A 21827-nucleotide genomic window follows, 5' to 3' on the forward strand; every position below is an offset into this window, starting at 1 on the left:
GATGGATTCTAGCCCCAGACCAGCTAAAGGGTTGGACCAGGCAAGCTTGAGGAGCGCTTTGCCCTCCAGCAGTATGACATCCGGGGTCCCTTCTGCACCTGCCCACCTCACCCAAGAGGGAGAATGGAAAGGCCTTCTGGACAGTGGGGACTCTGTGAGGTCTGCTTTAATCAAAAAGGTAAAACATCACCTTTGAACCTACAATGGAAATGCCTGAGGCGTGGACGGGATGGTCTACTTGTCCACCCACCCACTGTCCTTGCCAAGCCCTGGTAGATTCCAACTCGTATGAGGAAATGCCAAATAAAGAAGTCGTGTGTTGGTCTAGACACACAGCCAGGTCTACACTGGCAGACACCACGTGGCACACTCCAAAGATGTGCTGGTGTTGTCCACTGTGCTGGCCGAGGCCAGTCAATCTGCTTTCTTAGACCTTGGATGGGGGCCTTACACAGAGTGACAGGAGGCCCGGGTATCCTCGGAGGGGATGGCCTGGACCCAGTGGCAGAGCTGGGAATGGAGCCCAGGCTCTGAGTCCTGACCCTTCATGCTTCCTGACTGCTGAGATGCCAAGCCCCACCCCTCGCCAAGCAGTCCCACTGTCAGTCACATCTGCCCCTCCCTCTGCACGGAGAAGAGTTGGGCCTGGAATGTGATCAGGAAACACTGACTGAAATGGCCAAGCCCCTGGGAAGCACATGCCCACTGCACACGTCTTCCCAAGGAGCATCTCTGGAAAGATTTGGGTCTCAGATCAAGTGACAATCTGTCCACTTTCAGGACACTCACTGAAGACTTTTTTTTACCACTGGTTAAACATACTTTGTCATCAAAAGCGTTAGTGAGACCAAGGCTCTGTTGGACATTCGAAAATATTCCTTATGGTTATATTTGCTGTATTCCATTTCTTTTTTGTCAATTTTTAATATATTACCTTAAAAACATCCATAATTATAAAAGGCACGCTTATATTATACATTCCACATATCTATTGTACATGTGAATATCCAAGCCTGCTCTATCTGGGGGGCAGAAGGCCCAGAGGTCGGGTGTTAGGAGAAATGCCACTTGCCAGCCGTCTGGGCAACAGGAAAGAAATCTCCCAGCCGTACTACGCCTCAAAGATTCATCTGAAACAATAGATAAAACTATTTGTTCTGCTTACCTCACAGGTTTGTTGTAGAGATCAAGCAAAATCCTGTGTGAGAAAGCACCCCGTGTTCAGCATAACAGCAGCCTTCCAATACAAGGTGCTAACCTTGACCTTTCCCCTTGCTTTTCTGAAGTCATATTCCGTGGTTGGCTTGTGTGGAAAGCACTTATAGTGGCGGGGGGGGGGGGGGGGGGTGTCACTGCTCCTAAGCAACTGAGAGCAACTTGCTACCAGTACAGTAACAACAACAACAACAACAACAACAAAAGGAAAGGCTTCTTGGTAATGGAGAACCCTTGCTATGTGGCTTGTCCTTTGCTTGGGTTCACAAGTGCTGCCAACGCTCAGTGGAGTTTAGGAGCTGAGGATGCCCCAGAGAATCCCATTGCACTGGACCTGCCTGGGGTATTCAGGGCTCTGGACAGGGGTTTCGCCCACTCTGCCCTATTACTTCCACCTGTAGTGTTGAGACAATAGCTTTCTCCAACTCAGAGGGCTGCCTCAAAGATCAAATGATTTGACTGTGTAATCCGGTTTCCGCAAAATGTTCAGTAGCTGTTAGTATGCGATCAGCTATTTACTGAGCGGCTTGGGGCCCCGCACTTCCTGGGATACAGACCGTAAGACCTCACTCCTGCTCCTAGAGATGCAGAAGAGTCCTCATGGTAAGCTAAAGTCAGGAGGTGTAGGGAATTAGCTGACTTCCTATGCTTCCGTCATTCTGAAGTCACCGTCTGGGGGGCAGACCCCACCGAGTCTCTCCGGGGAGCCCTCTTCCTGGTTTGCTCAGGGGTCCCTGGTTCTCGCACATCCCATCAGTGAAGGGGTCTCCATGTGAAACAGTATGAAACAGGTTCTGAGCCGAAAGTAAGTTGGGGACTCGTGGGAGCCCCTACATGAGGAAAGGTCAGGGGAGCCGTTCTAACGCGGCAACCCCACGGGCAGAGTCCAGGGCGCTTCCGCGGCCGGCCGGCCACTTGCTGACTGAAGAGCGGCGGTAACCAGCCGGCCCGCCGCGCGGCCGGAGGCGCGATCTCCAGGGCCCGGCCGGGCTCCCCGAGGTAACGGTCACACGTGGAGGGGAGGAAAGTTTGCGTGCCCAGGAGGTCACTGCAGCGGAGGGGCGCACCCCGCTGCGGCCACGAGGTGGGCCGCGCCGCCAGGCCGCGAAACCCAGCCCGGCCGCCGGCCGCGGGACGCGCTCCCAGCCCCCCGCCCTGCGCACCCCACCCCCTTCCCTCTGCCGCGCACGCAGCGCAGCGGCCGCTGTCAGAAGCCGCGGGATCCGCCCCAGAGAAGCAGGGCCGACTTGCACCCAGGACCCCGGGCCTCCGCCTCCCCTCCTGCCTCGGAGCAGCACCCGGCCCTCCCCAGCTCCTGAAGAGAGGCGCGGGCTGGCCGGACGTCCCGACAAGGCCGGCTGCTCCGGGCCACGTCCCGGCCCGGCCCGGGCGCGCGGAGGAGCTGAGCCAGGGCCGGCGTTCGCTCCGGCTCTCTCGCCGGCGGCTCCGCCTGCAGCTGGGTGGCGACGCCTTCCTCCGTAGGCGCTTCCCGCGGCGTCCGCGACTTCCCTCTGCTCCAGCCACCGGAGCGGGCTGGCCATCAGGTAAGGAAGACGGCCGGTTCCGAGACTCGCGCGGGCGGGCGTGTTTCTGAAAGTTGATTTGAAATGCATCCAAGAGTGAGCCGGGCCAGCCGCGGCTCCTCCCCGAGGCGACTCCTTTGCTCCTGCAGACATTCCCGGCGCTGGCCGACCGGCGGGAGGACCTCCCCGCGCGCCCAGCGCGCCCACTCCCGCGCGCCCCCACGCAGAGCGCCGCGCCAGGAGTACGGAAGCAGGCGGGACGACCCCGGAGTGCCTTCCTCTGCCTCCCTTCGACCCCAGGCAGGTGAGGGCCGATACGTGGTGGCTGGGACGCGGGCTGCAGACTCCGTGGTCCCTCGTGCCTGGGCCGGCCGCGAGGAAGGACACCCCTCAGTTCATCTCATCACCCGGTAGCTGAGTTCCTGCAGAGACGTCCCCTGGGCGCACTTTAGTACAGGTCGGGGCGGAGTCGGCCTCGGGATGGGAAACCTGGGGACGGGATGGGGGGCGGGGGTCAGGAGAAGGAGGAACGCAGTTGGGGGCGGAGGCCTAAGTACATAATGCGTTGACTTCAAGCGGAATCAGAGCAGTCGGAGCCGTTCGCGGCGACTCGTCTCTCTCCTCCCACCCACATTTCCCTTGGCTGGACTCTACCCTCCTGGCTCATTCGGGTCGCCCTGGACACTCCCTCCGTCCTCTCCCAGGAGTGCGGCAACTGCGGGCGCCGAATCCCAGCGGGCGCGGACTCCAGGCGCACCCTCTCCTCTCCTCCACAGGTCCTCCCGGCCCGGCTCGAACATGCTGGACGGCCTGAAGATGGAGGAGAATTTCCAAAGCGCCATCGAGACCTCAGCCTCCTTCTCCTCGCTGCTGGGTGAGTTTTCAGGCGGTTGTCCCCGAGCACCCTCTAGCCGCCGGCCCGGAGCTCTGGTCCCAGCCGACTGTGACCTGCAGGCCACAGGGCGCTGGCGTCTTTTCCATCCCCGCTGCGGAGCCCACTCCCTATCGCCTGTCAGTCCTTTCGAGCCGCCCCAACCTAAATAAAACCCACAAGCCTCCCGGGCCTCAGGCCCCGGGCACCGAATTCCCCAAAGTCGCAGGGGGCGGGAGAGTCTGCACGCAGGCGTTTGAGTGGCAAGTGATTAAAAATACTCAGGGCTGGATTTTTAATCATGAAGTTGATCGACGGCTCATAAATGCCAACCATTTCTCGGAGGCCTGGGTATGAGCTTCCGCAGTCCGAGGCCCCGAGCGCCCAAGTTCGAGCCGTCTTCTCACCCGCACCAACTCCATCCCCAATTTTAAGTCTTGGGTATGGCCGAGAGGCTTTTCCGGGCCGGTGGGCAGCGCAGCGCGGGGATTAGCCGGCGCGGCAGGGCCCTCGCCTCGGCTTTAATTAACTGAAGCTAGACCGCAGGTCCGGTGGGTTTCCTCTGGCCGCTCCTCCCCCAACCCCTTGGAGCCCCCGAAGAGAAACGGCTCCAGGGAATCAGGAGAGTGACGCACGCGGGCGTCCAGACCTCGGTCCAGGGATTCTTGTTATGGGTCTCCCCGCTGTCCCCGGTGCTTTTCGAGTTTGTGGAGAAGGGTGTTTTATTTATTTGCTCATTAGCGGGGTTCATTTCCTTTGTTATTTAAACCTCTTGCCTCTTTCCCCTACTGAGCTGCCGAGCGGGCAGAGGGCAGAGGATGAGAGGTTTGGGGAGAAAGCCTATCCGGAGAGGACCCCCCGCCCCGCCAGGCCCAACGAAGCCACGCGCCCTGCCTGCGCTCTGGGCTTCCCTTTCGGAAACGCGGAGCTCTGCCAGCCCCGCAGAAGTACCGCGGCCCGGCCCGCACCGCCCCGGCGGGAGCGCGTGCGGACTTCTGTGCGCCGCGGGCGTCGCTTTTCGCCCGGTCCCTCCGCGGGGGCTCGGGTCGCTCCCAGCGCCCGAGTCGTGGCGCGGGATCCCGAAACCTGGCAGGAAGAAAATGGAGAGCTCTCTGGCAGCTCTTCTTAGCCCCTCTTACAAGCCGGAGGCAGTCCCTAAAGGGAAAATCGAGATGAAGATAACAGGGAAAGGGAGAAGGGTCAGACCTTTGGGACACCAAGCCCAGGGTGTCCGTAGGGTGGGACAGGGCTTCTTTAAATCATTGTCAAATGTGCCAACAAAGGCGGCCGAGTGCCACTCCTGGAAAGAAGCACTCCGGGCCCTCAAACTGGAGCAAGGGAACGCCAGAGACCGGGGTAGGACGAGGAGTCCCTGACTGCGCTCCCGGTGCGCTGCGGAGCCTGCGGAGCCAAGTACCCTGGCCCCGCGGCATCTTCGCGCGCTTTTCTCTCCCTTCTATTTTGACACTTTTACGAAAAAACCCATCTGCAATTTGGGCGTCAGCCATGACGTAGCAATTTGCGGCTCGTTAGTTTAAACAACACCGAATTTGCCCCAGGCAAAATGGTATTTTTCGGTACCCACGAGACTTAGGAAGAAAGGGGAATTTTAGTTTTTCCTCAAAAAAAAAGAAAGAAAAAGAAAAAGAATTTTTTCCTTCAAAAAATTATATTTTAACAAAAGAAATTAAAACTGTTTTAAAATAATTTCATTTTTAAGATAGTAGATGCAAATAGATTGAATGACTACGATTACTACAAGATAAACCTGGGAGCACGAGTTTATTTGTAACCTAATTGCGCACATACGGGGGTCTGTTTGATAATTAAAGGCCACTTCCCGATGTCCTCTCCCTCCCCCGCTAGAATTTAGACCTTCCTACATAGCCTCTGTTTATTAGAACTGTCACTTGGTTTGATTTTTCCAAGTCTTGACTTGGCTGATTATTAGGGGGCTTTCTGGGGCGAAGAGCGAGGAGTGGGAGGAAATCTGTGGGTCTGGAGCCGGTCTTGGTCGGGTTTGCGGGCCGGCGGCTGACCCGAGACTGTCTGTTGCGGCTGCAGGCAGAGCGGTGAGCCCCAAGTCTGTCTGCGAAGGCTGTCAGCGGGTCATCTCGGACAGGTTCCTGCTGCGGCTCAACGACAGCTTCTGGCACGAGCAGTGCGTGCGGTGCGCCTCCTGCAAAGAGCCCCTTGAGACCACCTGCTTCTACCGGGACAAGAAGCTTTACTGCAAATATGACTATGAGAAGTAAGTGGCCGGCTGGCTGGAGCGCCCCCACCCCTCCCCCGCACTGGAATCCGTGCCGGGGGACTCTGTCCCCTTTCACCCCTGACCTGCTCTGCCAGGCATAGAGGTACTCACCCACCCGCCCATACCTAGAATTGCGGCTCGCATTAGGGATCTGCACCAGTGCGCACAGCTCCCGACGGAGCCCGGAGCCCGGCAGAAGCATGAGAGCCCCGCAGAAGCACGCGGCACTGCTTCCATTCTTGGTCTGCTCGCCTAGGTTTGCCTCTTCCCAGGTCCCATCCCGTCCCGGCCATTCCTGGGGGTCACTCTGTGTGGACCTCTGACCCTTCCAGTATGGTCTCCGTGTTCACTGGTGCGTCCTGCCGGCTGCAGTAACCCGCGTGTCTCCTTGGTGGTTCCCACCTTCCCAGGTCTCCCGGCTACTCTTGCTCTGGTGCGGGGAGATGAGGCTTGTCCACCTCAAGTTTCTGTCCCCTGTGAGCTTTCCTGTGGAATTTGTCGATGGAGCCCAGAAAAGACCCGACTGTAAATGGTTGGTTGAGCCTCTGAGCTGAGAACACAAGCGGTTTGCTTTTCCTCCTTCCCCATCCTCCCGGTTTCTCCAAGGCCCAAGGGCCAAGGACTCGATAGGCTAGAATTTGGGGCCTGACCTGAAGCCCACTCCTTGGCTCATCTGTAGCTCCAGTCTGGGTCAGCTTTCCGCCCAGCACTGGGTCAGTTCCCTGCTGTACAGGGAAGGTTCCGGCAGGTATTTAGGAGTGCCAGTGATGACCTGGAATCTAGATTTCTGTAATGCCTAAGGGGCTAGGTGGGAGGGTTTCTTATTCTCCCCCTGGGGCAGACCTGGAGGAGCTCCGTGGAGTGAGGAGAGGTAACTGTGGTTTTTTTTCCCCCTACAAAAATGATGGATCAATAGAGGCGTTGGCTTCACAGGGCTGTGGAGAGTTTGGAGAAAAGAATAATGGCTGAAGTGGAGCTCTGTTTTCGTCCATCAGGACTAGTATATGTCCACTGTGGGTGCCCATGCATTCTGCATTTGTTACTGTGAATAAAAGGGATGGGGAGGGAGAGCTTGTGTGCCTGAGAAGCAGCTCCTGTACTGGTTTCTAAAACGCACAATGAAAGGGATGTGCTGGAGAGGTCTCTGTGAAACAGAAAGCCAGAAAGAGCAGACGGAGCACCTTCCCTCCCTGTCGCCTGGGCTCCGAGGCATAGTAAAACCTAGCAAAGTGACTAGATCGGTAACCACACGAAATGTTCTCTGCAGTGTTCCTTTGCCATGAAATGCTTGGATTTTATACCCTATGTGGAGAGCACCGGAGGCATTTTCGCTGTTGTTTTGATGGGAGAATAACATTACATTTCCAAGATCTAAAAAAATACATTCTCAACTTTGGAAGAGTTGGACAATACAGAAATGTGCCAGGAAGTGAGAACTTGTGATCATTGCATGGAGAGGGCTCTGTGGTTCACAAGGAGCTTTACTGCAAGTATGACTACAAGAAGTGAGTGGCCGCCGAGAAAGGCTGCTCATCTCTGATCTTGGTCGTCTGTTGTGGCTGCAGTTGTCTGCACGTTCAGTACAGTTTTTAGGTAATGAAACAGATTCTGCCTACACAGCTTCGAGTAGCGCCTGGGATAAAGTGCCTGGCTGATGGCTCTGTTTTTTTCTCTTGCTTTTCATCTAAAGGTCTTGGCATTGTGAGGCCCGATCTTTATCTTTCTGCTTATAGATGACTGAAGTGTCCACATCCTTCAGGCACAACACTAGCAGATTCAGAAGTATTGGAGCTTAGGAAAGGATTTGGGATGTGAATTTCTATTCTGTTTGTTAAAAAAACCCACGAATCACAGAAGGCTGAAGGGTCAACACAGCTGTCTGGCCACTCAGATCTTCTCTAAGGAAGTCGCGGTGTCAAGAGTTGAAGAGACAGTTGTGAAGTACTTAACACAACAATGTCCCTGGTCTCAGCCCTCCAGGTCTGGCGGGGCTTGGGCTTATTAGCCTGTGAGGGTCCCTTCTCCTCTCACAAAGCTATTTCTGCAAAGAGAAAATTGCAGGGATCAACTTGCCAGCTGTTGGCCAGAACCAAGACTTTACAGAGGGGTGTCAGCTACATTGTTCAGAGAGTGCTAGGGTTTCAAGAAAGGGCTCGAGTTTTAATTTAAAAACATTTATTGAAACATAGATGTCCAAAGTCGATTTGCTTGTGGTCTTTAGCTCCTGGCATCCTCTGCTATTGGTACTGGTCTATGCTCAGCCCATCAATTCGTTTTTAGATTCATTTATTTCTTTTAAAAGTTTCCTTTTCCTCTTCTATCCCTTATCCCAATCCTATTCTTTTTCCAACAAAAAAGGCTCTTTAATGTACTTAATAATCTTAATGGTATTAGTCTGCATGGTATTGACTACAGAAAAGGTGATTAAAAAATAGGTTCAGGACAAATTTCTTTATTCAGTGAGCTTTTATCCAGCTTCTATGTGCAGACACTGGGCTAGGTGAGGAGAGGACAGTCATAAAGCTCTCAGCACCGGCCTTCAGGCTGTGGCCCAGCAACTTCCACCCAGGCAGGACTAGGGTGGGTTGACAGCTGTCTGGAATGATCAGATATTTATCCTCCATAGGGTGCAACTTAATTTTAGTCCTCTAAAATTGTCAGTTTTAGTTATGAAACAATCACAAAGAACACTTTTTTCTCTTTAATACATTAATAAAAACAGTTTTGCTTTTTTGGTGGATCTCTTAAAATTTTGAGGCCCAGACATGGTGATGGTGTGACTGTGGAGCACTTACTTCATAACAAAGGAGTATTCGTGCAGCACCCTGCCTCTAAAACCCATGAAGCTCAGATACTATTTCTGTACACTTGAGTGAAAGAATATCTGGCTAATGTGTGGTCCTCAGTGATAGTTGTGGACATGGTCTTCATAGAGTAGGTTTGCCAGAGTTATTTTACTCATTAGTGCATTTCTGGTTGTTGGGCAAGTTTGCATTGGAATTATCAGCCGTGTATCCATGCTGTCAGGCAGCCACTTAAAAGGTGAAAATTCTTTTCTCTCCACTAGTTCTTGCACCTTCATGATGTCAAACGCCACATTTTTCTAATTAAAAAAAAATGGAGTTGACAGTGGCATTTGGGACCAATAGCCATTCATTTGAAACCTTGGATGTTTTACTGAGTATTTGTCTCATACATTATGGCACCCTTAGGAATACTTTATCTTCTGATTACCCAAAACAAATAAGCACTTAGGGCGAGGCTGCAGAGCTGATTTATGAACGCTGAGACTGGGGATGACTTTTGTGGCTCCCCTCAAAGGAAAGCAACTGGTTGGATGGAGGGCGGCCCTTGGGACATGGACGACGCGGTGCTGCCCGATACCAGCATGGAAACGCCATGGCCCTGGGTGCTCCAGAACTGGATTTGATTGTCCTCCGTGTTCCTGCAAGTTAGCAGACAACCCAAATATTTTCCAGCCCCAGAGAGTCTATTTATATATCTGTTGTTCCCTATTTAAGTGATTCCTCTATGATCTGGTTTGTTTGGAGTTTTCCCTGAATTTGTTCCAAACAAATGCTGTCGCTGGGCTTTACTCTGAGAGAAGAGATTGCTGAAAAACGGGACTGTGGTGACAAATGGATAATTAAGCCTTCTGGAAGGGATCCCACTTTTAAACCGAGTTTATATTGTTTCTTTCATGCGCTTGGCGGCTCGGTGGGTCCGGCAGGGCCTCCCCCACGTGAAGCTTTTCAGTGTCCCCGACTGTTCTGGACTTCCCCGAGCCTGGTGGACCACGCTGCTGCCCCGGGGCTGTTCTCAGCATCTGACTGCGCCTGTCAGCAGCCGCAGCCGGGAAGCCCTCTGCTCAGAGGGCCCTGGATGTTTCTGCTCTGCCTTTTGAAGCAGACCAATTTTCCAAAGAAAGGGACTGAAGTGGGAAAGTGGATGTCACACTCAGCTTTCTTTGTGTCTTTCTTTCCACCTACTGGTTGGCAGCCCCCAGGCAGGAACGGCTTCGGTAATGCTCTCTGTTAGGGTCAGTAATGAGCCAAGGCTGCATTGTGTCCAGGTTGTGCAGGGGCCTGTGTGTGCGAGGAGGAGTTTGGCTTTGTTACTGGGACATACTTGGAGATCAAAATTGGGCGTGCAGTTACTCAGAAAAGGAGTCACAGATGAGGTGACAGAGGCAATTGTCAGGGTTTTGCTCTACTTTATCTTTTGTTGGTCCCTTTCCTGGCACAATAGAATTTAAGGAATATAAAAATCAAACAGAGCGAGGTGATAAATTGACGTCTGCATTGGATCGTGGGGGCTTAGTACAGAGGGAGTGCAGCCCACAGCCCCACAGAGCTGGACAAACAGACCTACCTCTTTTTCGGTTTAATTTTAGAAGGTGATTGGAAACATTCCCTGCTCAGAGGTATTTTTTCTGTTTCTATGTATTGGTCTCTGGGAAAGACTTCCTAGGAGTCTAAGACTTAGATTTTTTAAAAATAAAATTAAATAGTAGGAATGGATATGAATAGTCTTTTGGGAATTAGAGTATCAGACATGGTTTCAGAGTATGCTTATGGGATTCCTTTGGTCCTTACCTAAGTGGAACGCATTTTAAAAAGTCATTGGCTCAAGAGGAGTTTCCCAGGCTGTGGGTCCTTGGAATTCTGTTGCCCACCTGACTGGGGGCGGCTGTCTAGATTCCAATTTCAGTGACAAGAACTTTTCTGATAGTTCATTCTTGTCTTGCTTTTTAGTTCCCTTTTTGCTTGTAATTTCTGTATCAACTGAAAGACTATTATTGATTTCAGGAGGCCTCTCATTGTTGCCTTTAATTCTGAGAAGGTTGTGGAGATAATGGTAATGCGAACAACTTTATTTATTAAATCTTCAGCTAATTATTTTTTTATGGCCAAAGAAATTATTTGTGTTAAAATAGTTATAAGTGAGAAAGTGGATGAGCCTTTAAAATTTTTTATATTACCAGAAACTTATTGAATCTTTTTAGGGCAAATGCACATTTCACAATGCTGATTGCTGAATTTCATCCTGCTCAAAGTGACCGATATTGAATCATGTTAGGTGGATGAAGTATAGTTGTGCAGTACTGGGAAGTGAATTGTGGGGGTACAAGGAGCGCTCACAACCAGAGGAGAAAGATTTTAAAATAAATTCTGCTCTAACTATAAAATCTTAGCTCTCCTTGACTGCTTTTCAAAAATTAAAAAAGAAACTAAAAAATAAACATGGACTTTGAAATGTTTCTTGACATCTTCAGAGCAGGAGTCTTAGACAAACCGCCTCAGGGCGAGGTGCCGAGGGCTGCTGTGTGGAGTGGGGGGCGTCTCCCACCCTCTGCGCAGAAGCGGAAGCTCCCTGTGGGCGCCTGTTCTGCTCCAGCGTGCAGGAGACTTGTGTGTTCCCTGAGATCTCTTAGGGAGCCCACACTGGTGTTCTTGCCGGCTGCCTCTCCAGACGTGGCTTGTAGGGATGGGTGAATTTAGGAACAAAATGCAAAAAAGGTTCTGCAGCAAATACCAGAGGGGACAAAGGAAAGACCTCTCTCCCCACCGTGCCCCTTAGGATTGCTTGTGTCTGGTGCTCCCTAGGACACACAGCTTTCTCCCTTGTTTTCTCGAGGCCTGGGATACGGGGCATTGTAGTCAATTATCACCATTAGAATTAGTTGTGTTATCGTTGACCAAGGTTGACTACAGCTTTGCATGTCCTTGTCATGTCTTAAGTAAAACGTAGCCACCCGTCCTGCTGAAATCTAGCGAACACCTTCCAAATGTCAAATTGTTATTTTAGTAAAGCCCAGTGATCTGTCTCTATATTTTTACCCAAGATGAAATTAATAAAACTGCTGTGGCCCTGGCATTAATTAGCAGGAGGATTAGAGCTATATGGGCTAAAAGGGAGGCGTAAACACTGTAATCTTGCTACATGTTTGTTTTCACACTACTGAAAATAAATAAAATGGGACTTAGGGTAGGGATTAGGTTTCTTTTGGCACTGGATAGCAGATGCAGTTGGAATGCGGCAGAAACCCTGTAGTATTACTGAAGACACTGCGGGACCGGCAAACCCACTGGCTCCTGTGGGCCTAGGTGGTCCCAGCAGAATGGCCCCATCTGCATAGTTAACAAAGGATTGTGGGAGCCTACCTCTGTGCTGTTCTCCCCCACGGTGAACACGGCAACCACGTCCGCGGCAGAGCTTGTCACCTGGCTGCCACGCACGGATTAGCTGGAATTTAATGAAACCATTGCCAGAGTCCCCATTATTGCAAACTAATGTCATAACAACTAAAATACAAAATGGGCTATGCTTTTCCTAGGCCAGTAACTGAAGTCACACGAGAGTTTGGTCTCTTCCAGCCTTTTGTGATTCCAGTTTGGGGATCCTATTTTTGGAGAACAGCAAATATGTCTGGCTTTTTTGACTTTGGGGCCTCAGTCTTGCCACACTATTGGACTGAGTTTTATCTTGATTATATCAGATTATATCTTGATTATAACTGATGACCCCTGATGGGTATCTGGCCACGGTGGATTGAACCATCTTGCCTGATCTGCTCATAAACTGTGTCCATACAAAAAGCATCATCAGTGTCCAGCTTTGCTGGGAATGGACCCCAGGCTGTGTCTAGACTTCACGTCTGGCCCGATCCCCTTCTGCCTCCTTCTTGCTCCCCTGTGCCCTGTGCAACTCTGTGCAAGCATAAAATATTATTTAAACTTCATCTTATCAAATTCTCCATCTTCCCCCTGTCAGAGAAGTGCCGGGTCTGGTGCTGTCACCAGCCAACGGGAGGCGTCCTTGTCGAGAAGCGCAGTTAGCATTCTGATGGGACAGAAACGCGTTGCTCTCACTTGGCTCTTGGGTGCTTCTCTGGATGTGAGTCCCTGAGTCCTGCCTCTGGAGCACCAGGTTCTGCTGCTGCCAGGAGAGGTGCTCTTTGGACAGTGTCCGGTCCCTGCTCCTCACCCCTTCAGTTCCAAGGCCGCCACTCTTTGACTCTCCATTGGGTTACCTCCCCCCATCCAGCCTCAGGAGGCTTTAACAGGATTTTTCAAAACAGAACACCCCCTCCTGAACTCCAGATTAGCCTCTTAAGCTCATTAAAGTTCCTTTAGATACCAAAATGTCGGGCTCCTGGGGACTGTCCCCCAAACCACGTTTTCATCTTAGCATTGTCACCGTTCATGGTGCAGCAGACTAGGGCAGCTCCCTGTGGGCCAGCAGCAGTCCCTCTCTGTCTGCCGGAGGGTCCCAGTATGTCTTTGTTTGGGCACCCGGACAGCCTGCGGTCCGCCTGAGCCCGAGTGGTCCCCATGTCAGCTTGGCCTGGGCGGCCAGCTCTGGGCTGGGGAAGCTGTCATCTCTCTCCAGGAAGGGACCCAGAGAAGAGAGGAGGTGGAGTTGACAGTCACAGGGCCCCTTGGTCCCTCGGCTGGAGAGAGCTAGGAACAGGTGAGGGCTCGGTGGCCTGGGATGAGAGCTGTCCTTGTATGGAGGAGCTGGGCAGCGGCACTGGAGTCCAGCTCTGGGGCCCCGCTGGGCCTTCCTGTCCGAGTGCAGAGGCGTTCCCGGGTCTCCGTCCCTGGCTGCAGATGGCTTTGCAGAGTCTCCTTAGAGCGTCCTGCCGCCTCTCTGTCGTTTCAGGTCTCCTCCTCTGAGGCTGGCCTCGGGGAGAGTCTCCTGGTTCTGACATGGAACAAACCCTGTCTAACGTCCAGCTCGAGCTTCCCTGCGGCTGGCTCCCTCACCTCTGCTCTCGTCCCTCCCACACGGCAGGGCTACCCAGGACGGACAGCCACCGTCTTCTTGGCCTGGCCCAGCGACCCAGGAGGACCGAGAGCCCAGAGGGAAGACACCCTGGAGACCCTCGTGCCACCCTGGCAGTGGTGGACTGGGTTCCCACCTCTTTCCTTTGGCACTCTGGGCACCCCGAGTCGTGACTTTGTCGCCACACTGATTATCTAGTCCCGTTTTTAGGATCTCAGTTCAGTTTCGGCTTCTCACTGCACCCATCTTGGGGCCCTTTACGTTTCCAACTGCCCTGGGTGCAGGCAGGGGTCTGCTCTTAGAAGCCTGTCCCACTGGGAGGAGGTCATGCGCTAATTCACACCGGGCCGTCATGAGAATGTGCTGGCATCCCAAGGTGCTTCTGGTTGGAAAGCTGCTCAGTCAAAAGAATGACCTGAGGGTAGAATTTTAGACCGTAGGAGGGCCAGTGTGGAGGAGGTCATCTCTGCAGAAGCAAGCAACCCTTTGCAAGGGGCTTCCCTGTTCAGATGGAAGGCTGGCGTGGTCACGCGTCCACCCCTTTTCTTCTAGGATTTAGTTCCTTTATGCTTTTTCATTGGTTTGGACTTTCAGGTTTAAAAGCCCCACGGTTCACAGGTGGAAGAGGTTGGATGGGTGACTATGGATGGTTTGGGCCCTGCACAGCTCTCTCCATTGCTGAAAAAATAATTTGAAACAATTTTTTACTGTTAAGCAATGTCCAAACCCCATTTATACAAGGGAACATAATAATAATGATGACCTCATAGGGTCAATCCAAGAATTAAAAAAGATAACAAACACAAACGCCTTTTGGAAAACGTGGAGGGCCTGCAGGAAGGGACACGGTTGTTTTCAGGAGCAGAAGCCTGCGTGCTTGCTTAGGACAGTGGTCACCTGACCTCGCGCCGTCCTTAAGAGCATGGGCATGGGCCAGTGGATCTGGGATCAAGCCTTTGCCGTGCCCGTCACTAGCCACTTCCTTGGGGAAGGGTCTCTTTTGCCCTGTGCCTTTTGCCTCTGGGATGGGGTAACAATAGTTCCAACTATGGCTTGGGTTATCTTGGATTAATACTTATATGCAGATCAATGCTGGGCTCACAGAACATGCCTTACCAGGATTTGTTGGTTAAAAATTTTATCCTTTTTAATTTTCAAAGAATTTCCACATATACTTGGTAGAGATTGATCCTCATCATAATGTTAAAAGTCAGCCAGGGAAAGGTTTTTATTTCATCCCCCCTCCCACCCCGCAACATTGGATTTTTATTGGTGCATTGTGATGTCCCTCTGCCTTTTATAGTTAAGGAAACTGAGGCTCGGAGAATTTGAAGGACTTGTCCAAGGTCACGCTGTTGGCGGAGAGAGAAGCTGGGTGCTGTCCCCACAGCTGACCCCGGTCCAGTGGCCTATCCACTAAGTCACACCATCTGCTGCTTGAATTCTGGTGTTCACACCCCAGTGAGATCACAATTCTCAGTCTGTCCTGTTGAACCAGCTCTCAGAAAACAAGTCCCCACCTGCTGGATACTTGAGCTTGAGGCAGCTTTCCGATGGGCAGCTGTGCGCTGTACTCTGTGGTTTTGAAGGAAGTTTTAGGATTTGGGGATTGCCTTCCTGTCTGTGTGTGCTGGGAGCTGCTGGTGTGTGGCCATCACTCCTGCTGTTCAGTGCCCTGCAGAGTGTCCTACCACCCTTTCCTCTCCCGTGCCGTGTGCTGGCCCTCAGGGCCCATCTTGCTTGGCTGGCCACCCCACGGGGAAATGAAGAAAGGTGGACGCCATCCATTTCCCTCTCTCGGCTCCCAGGGTTTGCTGCTGGCGACTTCTGGGCTAGGAGCTGTCTGCACGCTTGGCAGCAGAACTGTTCCACACCAGACCCAGAGCCTTCCAGAGACTGCCTCCACCGGGACCAGCCAGCAGCTGTCCATCCAGGCCTCGGTAGCCCCATCCAAGTTTTCTTCTGGACTCCTGTCTTTCCCAGCAGTCCCGGCCTCAGCTGCAGGAGACCCCACCGTGCCCCGTGAGGCTGATTTCCAGAACCTGCCTTTGTTCATGAGATGGTGCTGGGCTGGCTGGACCCACACAGTGACAATGGAATTCCCGTGTTCAAGGAAACTAAGTATTCCTTTATTGTAGTATTTCTCCCTCTACTGCCAGCACTTTTTTTCTCTGAAAACTAGTCCCAGTCAATTTTGGAGAGATGAAGTGTATGTCTGAATTTAATCTTTGTAAACTGCTGTTTAATGAAACTAGAGATTTCAGGTAATACACTAGCAGCAACTGGAATATGATTTACTGAGTTGTGTGTGGATTTCTCAAATTTAAAATCACATGGATTCATAAACAATTAGTTCAGTAATTAAATAGCTCATCGTTCATTAAATCATCAAATGCACTCATTAAATTCTTGTATGCATCAGATGTGTAAAAATGTATGAAACAGAACACTGATGTATTAACAGTCTAGCGGAGACTGCTCAGAAATGTGAATTAAACAGATGCTTAAAAAAAGAGTGAAATTGTTTTCAAAGAGATATGGCCTGAGGGACAGGGGCCCAGCTTACTAAATCCTTTGGTCTTGCATGGTGCGGTGGTGCAGGCCTGTAATCCCAGCAGCTTGGGAGGCTGAGGCAGGAGGATCTTGAGTTCAAAGCCAGCCTCAGCAACTTAGCAAGGCCCTAAGTAATTTGGCTACACCCTGTCTCTATAAAAAAAAATATTTAGAAAAGCACTGGGGATGAAGTTCAGTAGTTAAGTGCTGCTGGGTTCAATCCCTGGTTCAAAAAAAAAAAAAAAAAAGCCTTGGTTCTGTGTCACTCTGTGTTGGTTGTGATGCCCTAGTGCTGTCACAGGTGGAAATGTGTCCATGTGGTGGTTTGTCGTCTGTGCCAGGAGATCCTCGTAAGCTCTGTGAGGCAGGCAACTTCCGGTTGTTTCTCAGCGCCTTATCTCCAGCCTCATGCACAGTACCTGATGCAGGGGGCATTTGCAGAAGCCATGTTGGGTAGATGGGTAAGTCGATCATGTGACTTGCTCAGAGTGTTGAGGAAGTGTCCCATAGTGAGGTGGAGGGGAAGAAGAGCAGATGGAGGTTCCAAGTAAAGAAGAAGCAGGGAATCCTGAGAAGCAAGCGTTTTGGCCCTGTGGCCACCAACTGTGGGGACGGTGGTGGCCACAGAGCCGGGTGCTCAGGGGCAGGGCTGGTTGTGGGCTGCACCCTGGTGCCGAGCCGTGGGGAGCGTTGTGCAACAGGCCGAGGACTTGCAACTGCACCCTGTGGTCGGCAGGCAGCCGGCCAGGATCTCTGAGCCATGGAAGGACGAGGGCCTTGTGAACAGAAAGGTACCTCCTGTGGCAAGCGGGGGCACCAATGGGAGTCTGGGCAGAGACGGCAGAGAGGACAGTAGGCAGCTGCTGCTTTCGGCCCTGAAGATAAAAGGTGGGGAGGGGAGCTCCCATGTAGGGTGTGTCGGGCTTGACGACTTCCAGCTGAGGACAGGGGTGGCAGGGAGGTCTGAGGACAATGCAGAAGGGCTGGGTGACAGTCTTCCCTGAGTAGAGCATTCAGGAGTGGGTCGGGTTTGGGAGAGGCAGGGTGGGTCAGGAGAGCGTGGTGGGCGTGGTGGCATGCTGAGTCGGTGTCCAGTGGAGATGTCCCCGAGGCAGCTGTGACAGCAACCAGGACACAGATCTCTACACTGTGCATTGTCCTGTCAACGAGGGGACAGCAGAGTGCCACGGGATCGTGACAGTCAACTTTTTTTTTTTGTCTCTGTGACCAAAATACCTGGCACGAACAACTTAGAAGAGGAAAGGTTTATTTTCTTTGGTGGTCTCAGGCATTCCGTCCGTGGTTGGCCAAGGCCAAGGCAGAAGCATCATGGCAGAAGGACATGGGGAGGAAGCTGCTCAGCTCATGGAGCGGGGAAGCAGAGAGAAGAGGGGAGGGGCTGGAGGGAAGGTGGACGCTTCAGGGCACGCCCCAGTGACCGCTGTCTCCAGTGGGTCCCCTCCCAGTGGCCATCCAGGTAGCAATGGGTTCAGGCCTCTGAGGATGAGGTCAGAGCCCTCAGAAGCCCTCTCTGCCTAGCGGCCCTGCTCCGCACCTTGCTGCCTGGGGACCAACCTTCACTGCACCCACCCTGGGCCCTCAGATCAGCCCCTCACAGATGCTCTGTGGCTAGAAGAGGCCAAGGGCGGAGCCTGGGAAGCACCAGCCTCCAGGAGCCCCGGGAGAAACCGTAACAGAATGGCAGGAGCAGAAGGGACACCAGGGAGGGGGCGGCATTTCAAGAAATAGGGCCTCCTCTTTGCACCCGGAACTGTCACTTAGTCACTGTGACCTTATAGAGTTGTTCCACGGGGGTGCGGGATCCAGAGTCAGCACAGCCCTTAGTAGGTGGAGAAGTAGGGGGAGCCGAGTGGGAGGAGGCTGGGAGGGAAGGAGGGCACCGGGAGGGCGGGCAAGGGGAGGGCGCAGGTGGGGGTGTGAGCTCCCTGAAGTTGGCAGTGTGCCACCACAGCCAGGAGCAGTGACCCGGGGAGGTGGCGCTGTTTGGACCGCTCCTTTCTGCATTTCCCTGTGGACTGGTCAGAACTGGATGTGTCTGGACGGAGGCCTCTGCACTCCTCAGGCCTCCCAAGGTGGCCACTGCTTCCCGGGGACTGTCTCTGCCAGGCCTCCTGGTTCATGGGCCTGGGGGTGGCACAGCTGAGGCCATTCCTTCCTCTGTGGACGTTCGCTGGTCTTCTCCATGTTTCTGTTCCTCATCCCACAGTGTGGTGCGGGGGACACCCCTGGCTACTTCCCCAGGACAGGCCCGAAAGGCGTCCCCAGGCCAGGAACTTGACAAAGAGGCCATCCAGGTGCCGCTTACTTGAAGAGTCTCTGTACTCTGTGGCGCCCTCTCGAGGGAGGGGACCCAGGATGTGGACCTCCTCTTCGTCCCCTCCACAGTAGCTTGCTGTCTCCAGATGGCTCCGTCCTATTGTCCTGTCCACTGGGCTGGTATCTTAAGGGCTTTCTGTTGCTGTGACAAGTTCCTGAGAGTGAGGACTCCTGAGGAAAGGGTGTCTTGAGCTCACAGTTTTGGAAAGTCCAAGGGCAGGTGGCCTGTGGGGCTCTGGTGAGGGCCTCGTGGGGCCAGCGTCACAGGCTGGGAGCTGGAGGGCGGGAGGGGGGTGCCCTTTTATAACAATTTGCTCTCACGGAAGCTGACTAGGGTCCCTTCAGGGCCTTGCCCCAGTGGCCTAGTGTCCCCCACTACGTCGGACCAGGCTCCTCCGCAGCACGCTGAGGACCAGGCTCCACCGCAGCACGCTGAGGACCAGGCTCCTCCGCAGCACGCTGAGGACCAGGCTCCTCCGCAGCACGCTGAGGACCAGGCTCCACCGCAGCACGCTGAGGACCAGGCTCCTCCGCAGCACGCTGAGGACCAGGCTCCACCGCAGCACGCTGAGGACCAGGCTCCTCCGCAGCACGCTGAGGACCAGGCTCCTCCGCAGCACGCTGAGGACCAGGCTCCACCGCAGCACGCTGAGGACCAGGCTCCACCGCAGCACGCTGAGGACCAGGCTCCCAGCACTGCAGGGTCATCACAGGGGTGTGGCCGGACTGCAGGTGGGATGGCCTGGTGGGCAGGAGGGTTCGGGGTCTTTGAGTGCCGGGGCCCTGACCTCCTCTTTGGCTGGGCAGATTGCTCGCCTTCTTCAACAGCACACCACGTGCTGCTCTGACCTCGAGCTCTCTGAGGGCTGCGGCATGGTCACTGAGTGTCAGCCATGTGCAGTGTGTTCACCTCTTGACGGGACAGAGTAGGTGGGAGCCCTTCTGCAGGCCTGGGAGGCTGTGTCCTGTGACCCCAGGAGAGAGATGGAGACAGGGTGGGAGGCCAGGCTCCTGGCTGAGGAGGGAATCGGACTCAGCTTGGAGTTGCTGGGGGGCTGAGTACTTCCCATGGGTGCTGCCGCTGTGGCCAGTAAACTCAGTGGAAAGGATATTAGGGATGGGTTATTCGATATCATAGCCATCCAGCTGATTCGCGGAATGAATTTCTCTACCTGTCAACTGGTTGTTAGGGCTTAGTTTAGACTGAGCTCAATACTTCTAGAAGGGAGACTTGAGCAGGGAACTGTGATACAAATTGCAACACTTAATGATGTATTATTTTTCAATTTCCCCGTTGACAGTTAAAGAGCAAGGGCCAAATGGAGTGCACTCTTTTAAATGGCAATGTGGACACAGTGGGACTGTTGGAAAGCCATTAGTAGCCAAACCAGTTAATATCTGCTCAGGTAAATGCTCTCCGTCGCTGGCCCCTTTCCCCAGCTCAATTACTAAAGGATTAGAGGACTTCCCCAACGAGCTCCCTTAAAAGTTTAATGATGTGGAGTATCGCAGAGGCTGACCTGTTACGGGGAAGTGATTGCAGCCTCGCCCCATGTTGCTGGTTAGTCACAAGAGAAGGTTCTGGAGCTCACGTTACCTGCGACGTCTGTGCAGCCCTGTGCCGCGGGGCCCAGGGAGCTCTGTCCTGACTCGGGCCAGGCTGGGACACGTGGTGGGAGCGCACGTCCTGCCGTGGCTGCCCAGTCAGAGTGCACCTGCCCTCAGTACCTGCTCCTTCTCAGCCTGCACAGGGATTCCAGGGAAGCTGGCGGACAGCTGTGTCCAGGGTGCTGTGACGTGACGGTGCTGAGGGGCCAGTCCCTCCTCAACAGTCCCCTGCAGTCTCCTTAACAGGCGTTGCCTGCCTTGGGTTGCCTTTGTTGCCTGTGGGCACAGGGAAGCACACGCAGGCACCCCGTTCCCGGTGACCGAGGGTCTGTGTATGTGGCAGAGGCCAAGGTGGCGGGGAACGGAGTCAATGTCTCTGTGTCCCTGGGGACGCGCCATGTCCTCAGGTGCTCAGCACCGAGAAAGAAGTAATGGAGCTGGTCAGCCAGGAGCAAGCTGTGCTCAAGGGCCTTGGCACATAGCAGGCACCTGGAGATGCAGGTCTGTGGTGGGTGGCAGGAGAGGGCCAGGGTGTCATGGCCTGGGGCCTGGCCCTTTCCAGAGAGGTGGCCTCTGTCCTGCCCAGGGTCCACAGCAGGAGGTGATGCGCCCCACTGACCACTAAGGTATTGACTGTCACTTAGAGGAGCCGGATTTCAAGGGTCACTTCTGACTTAGAACTCTGCTTGGGTAGGGTCTGCTTGGTGTTTATTTATCTTGGCAAGCCCACTCCTTATTTGCTTGTTTTAAAGTTTGAGTTTAGATTATCAACATTTTCTATCTTTTCTTCTAAAAGGTAGACCAATCTTGACTCAGTTTCTTTTTCTTTTTCTTGCTCTGAAATTAATTATCATTTAATTATTGTGATGTTTAGAGTAAGATTTATAATTGTGGCCCTAATCCTCAGTCTTTTTTCTTTTCTTTCTTTCTTTCTTTTTTTTTTTTTTTTTGTGTGTGGAACTGGGTTTTGGGTAAAACCCAGGGTCATTTTACCACCAAGCAACATCCCCAGCCCCTTTTTAAATTTTATATCTTGAGACGGAGTCTCGCTAAGTGGCCCAGCCTGGTCTTGACTCCCTCAGCTCCTAAGTGGCTGGATCACAGGCGTGCGCTGCTGTGCCCAGCTCCAAACCTCAGCTTTGACGGGTCTGAAAGACCAACTTTGACTCCTCTTCGTCCGTCTGCGTTGTGTCGAGTGCCTCACGTGTGCCAGACTAGGTGCCGGGAGTAGGGCAGCAGGCTGTGACGCAGAGCCCGGGCCTACTCGCATATACTTTCTGGAGGGGAGGAGAGGCGGTAACCAGCCACGAGTGACCCTTCCCCCAGCTGACCGTGCTGGACCTTCATGTGCTTACTCAGGGCCCCCAGTGCCTAGCTGACCCTGTTCAGAGTGGCAACTCATGCCTGCCACTGGGTGTCCTTCCCAGCCATGGTGGCGTCTGGCTGGCTGTGGTCTGCAGCTCTAATAGGCCATACGCTCACCGTCTGCTGACTGGAGCACGGTGGGTCCTTGTGGGTGCTGTGGGAGGCCTGGAGCCAGAGCCGGCAGGACAGGTGCAGGTGACCCCTGAGGTGTGGTGGCGGAGGGACTGCAGCACAGGGCACGAGAGCCAGGCTGCCCTGGACCTGGCGAGATCAGCTCTGCTCATCAGTGCATCGCTTCACTCCTTGGTCACGT

The 21827-nt window shown here is 53.4% G+C and overlaps 1 protein-coding gene across 1 annotated transcript in view; it reads left to right on the top strand.

The window, feature by feature from the left end:
* The first annotated feature begins 3536 nt into the window (after positions 1-3536).
* The window catches only part of Lmx1a (LIM homeobox transcription factor 1 alpha), a 125197-nt gene continuing 106906 nt past the window's right edge, over positions 3537-21827 (top strand). The window contains exons 1-2 of the mRNA XM_077105109.1: positions 3537-3612; positions 5674-5860. Of these exons, the coding sequence (XP_076961224.1) occupies positions 3537-3612; positions 5674-5860 (263 nt within the window). The remainder of the gene's footprint in view (positions 3613-5673; positions 5861-21827) is intronic.

Source organism: Callospermophilus lateralis, chromosome 13 (genome assembly GCF_048772815.1).
Source record: "Callospermophilus lateralis isolate mCalLat2 chromosome 13, mCalLat2.hap1, whole genome shotgun sequence".
Taxonomy (NCBI): Eukaryota; Metazoa; Chordata; class Mammalia; order Rodentia; family Sciuridae; genus Callospermophilus; species Callospermophilus lateralis.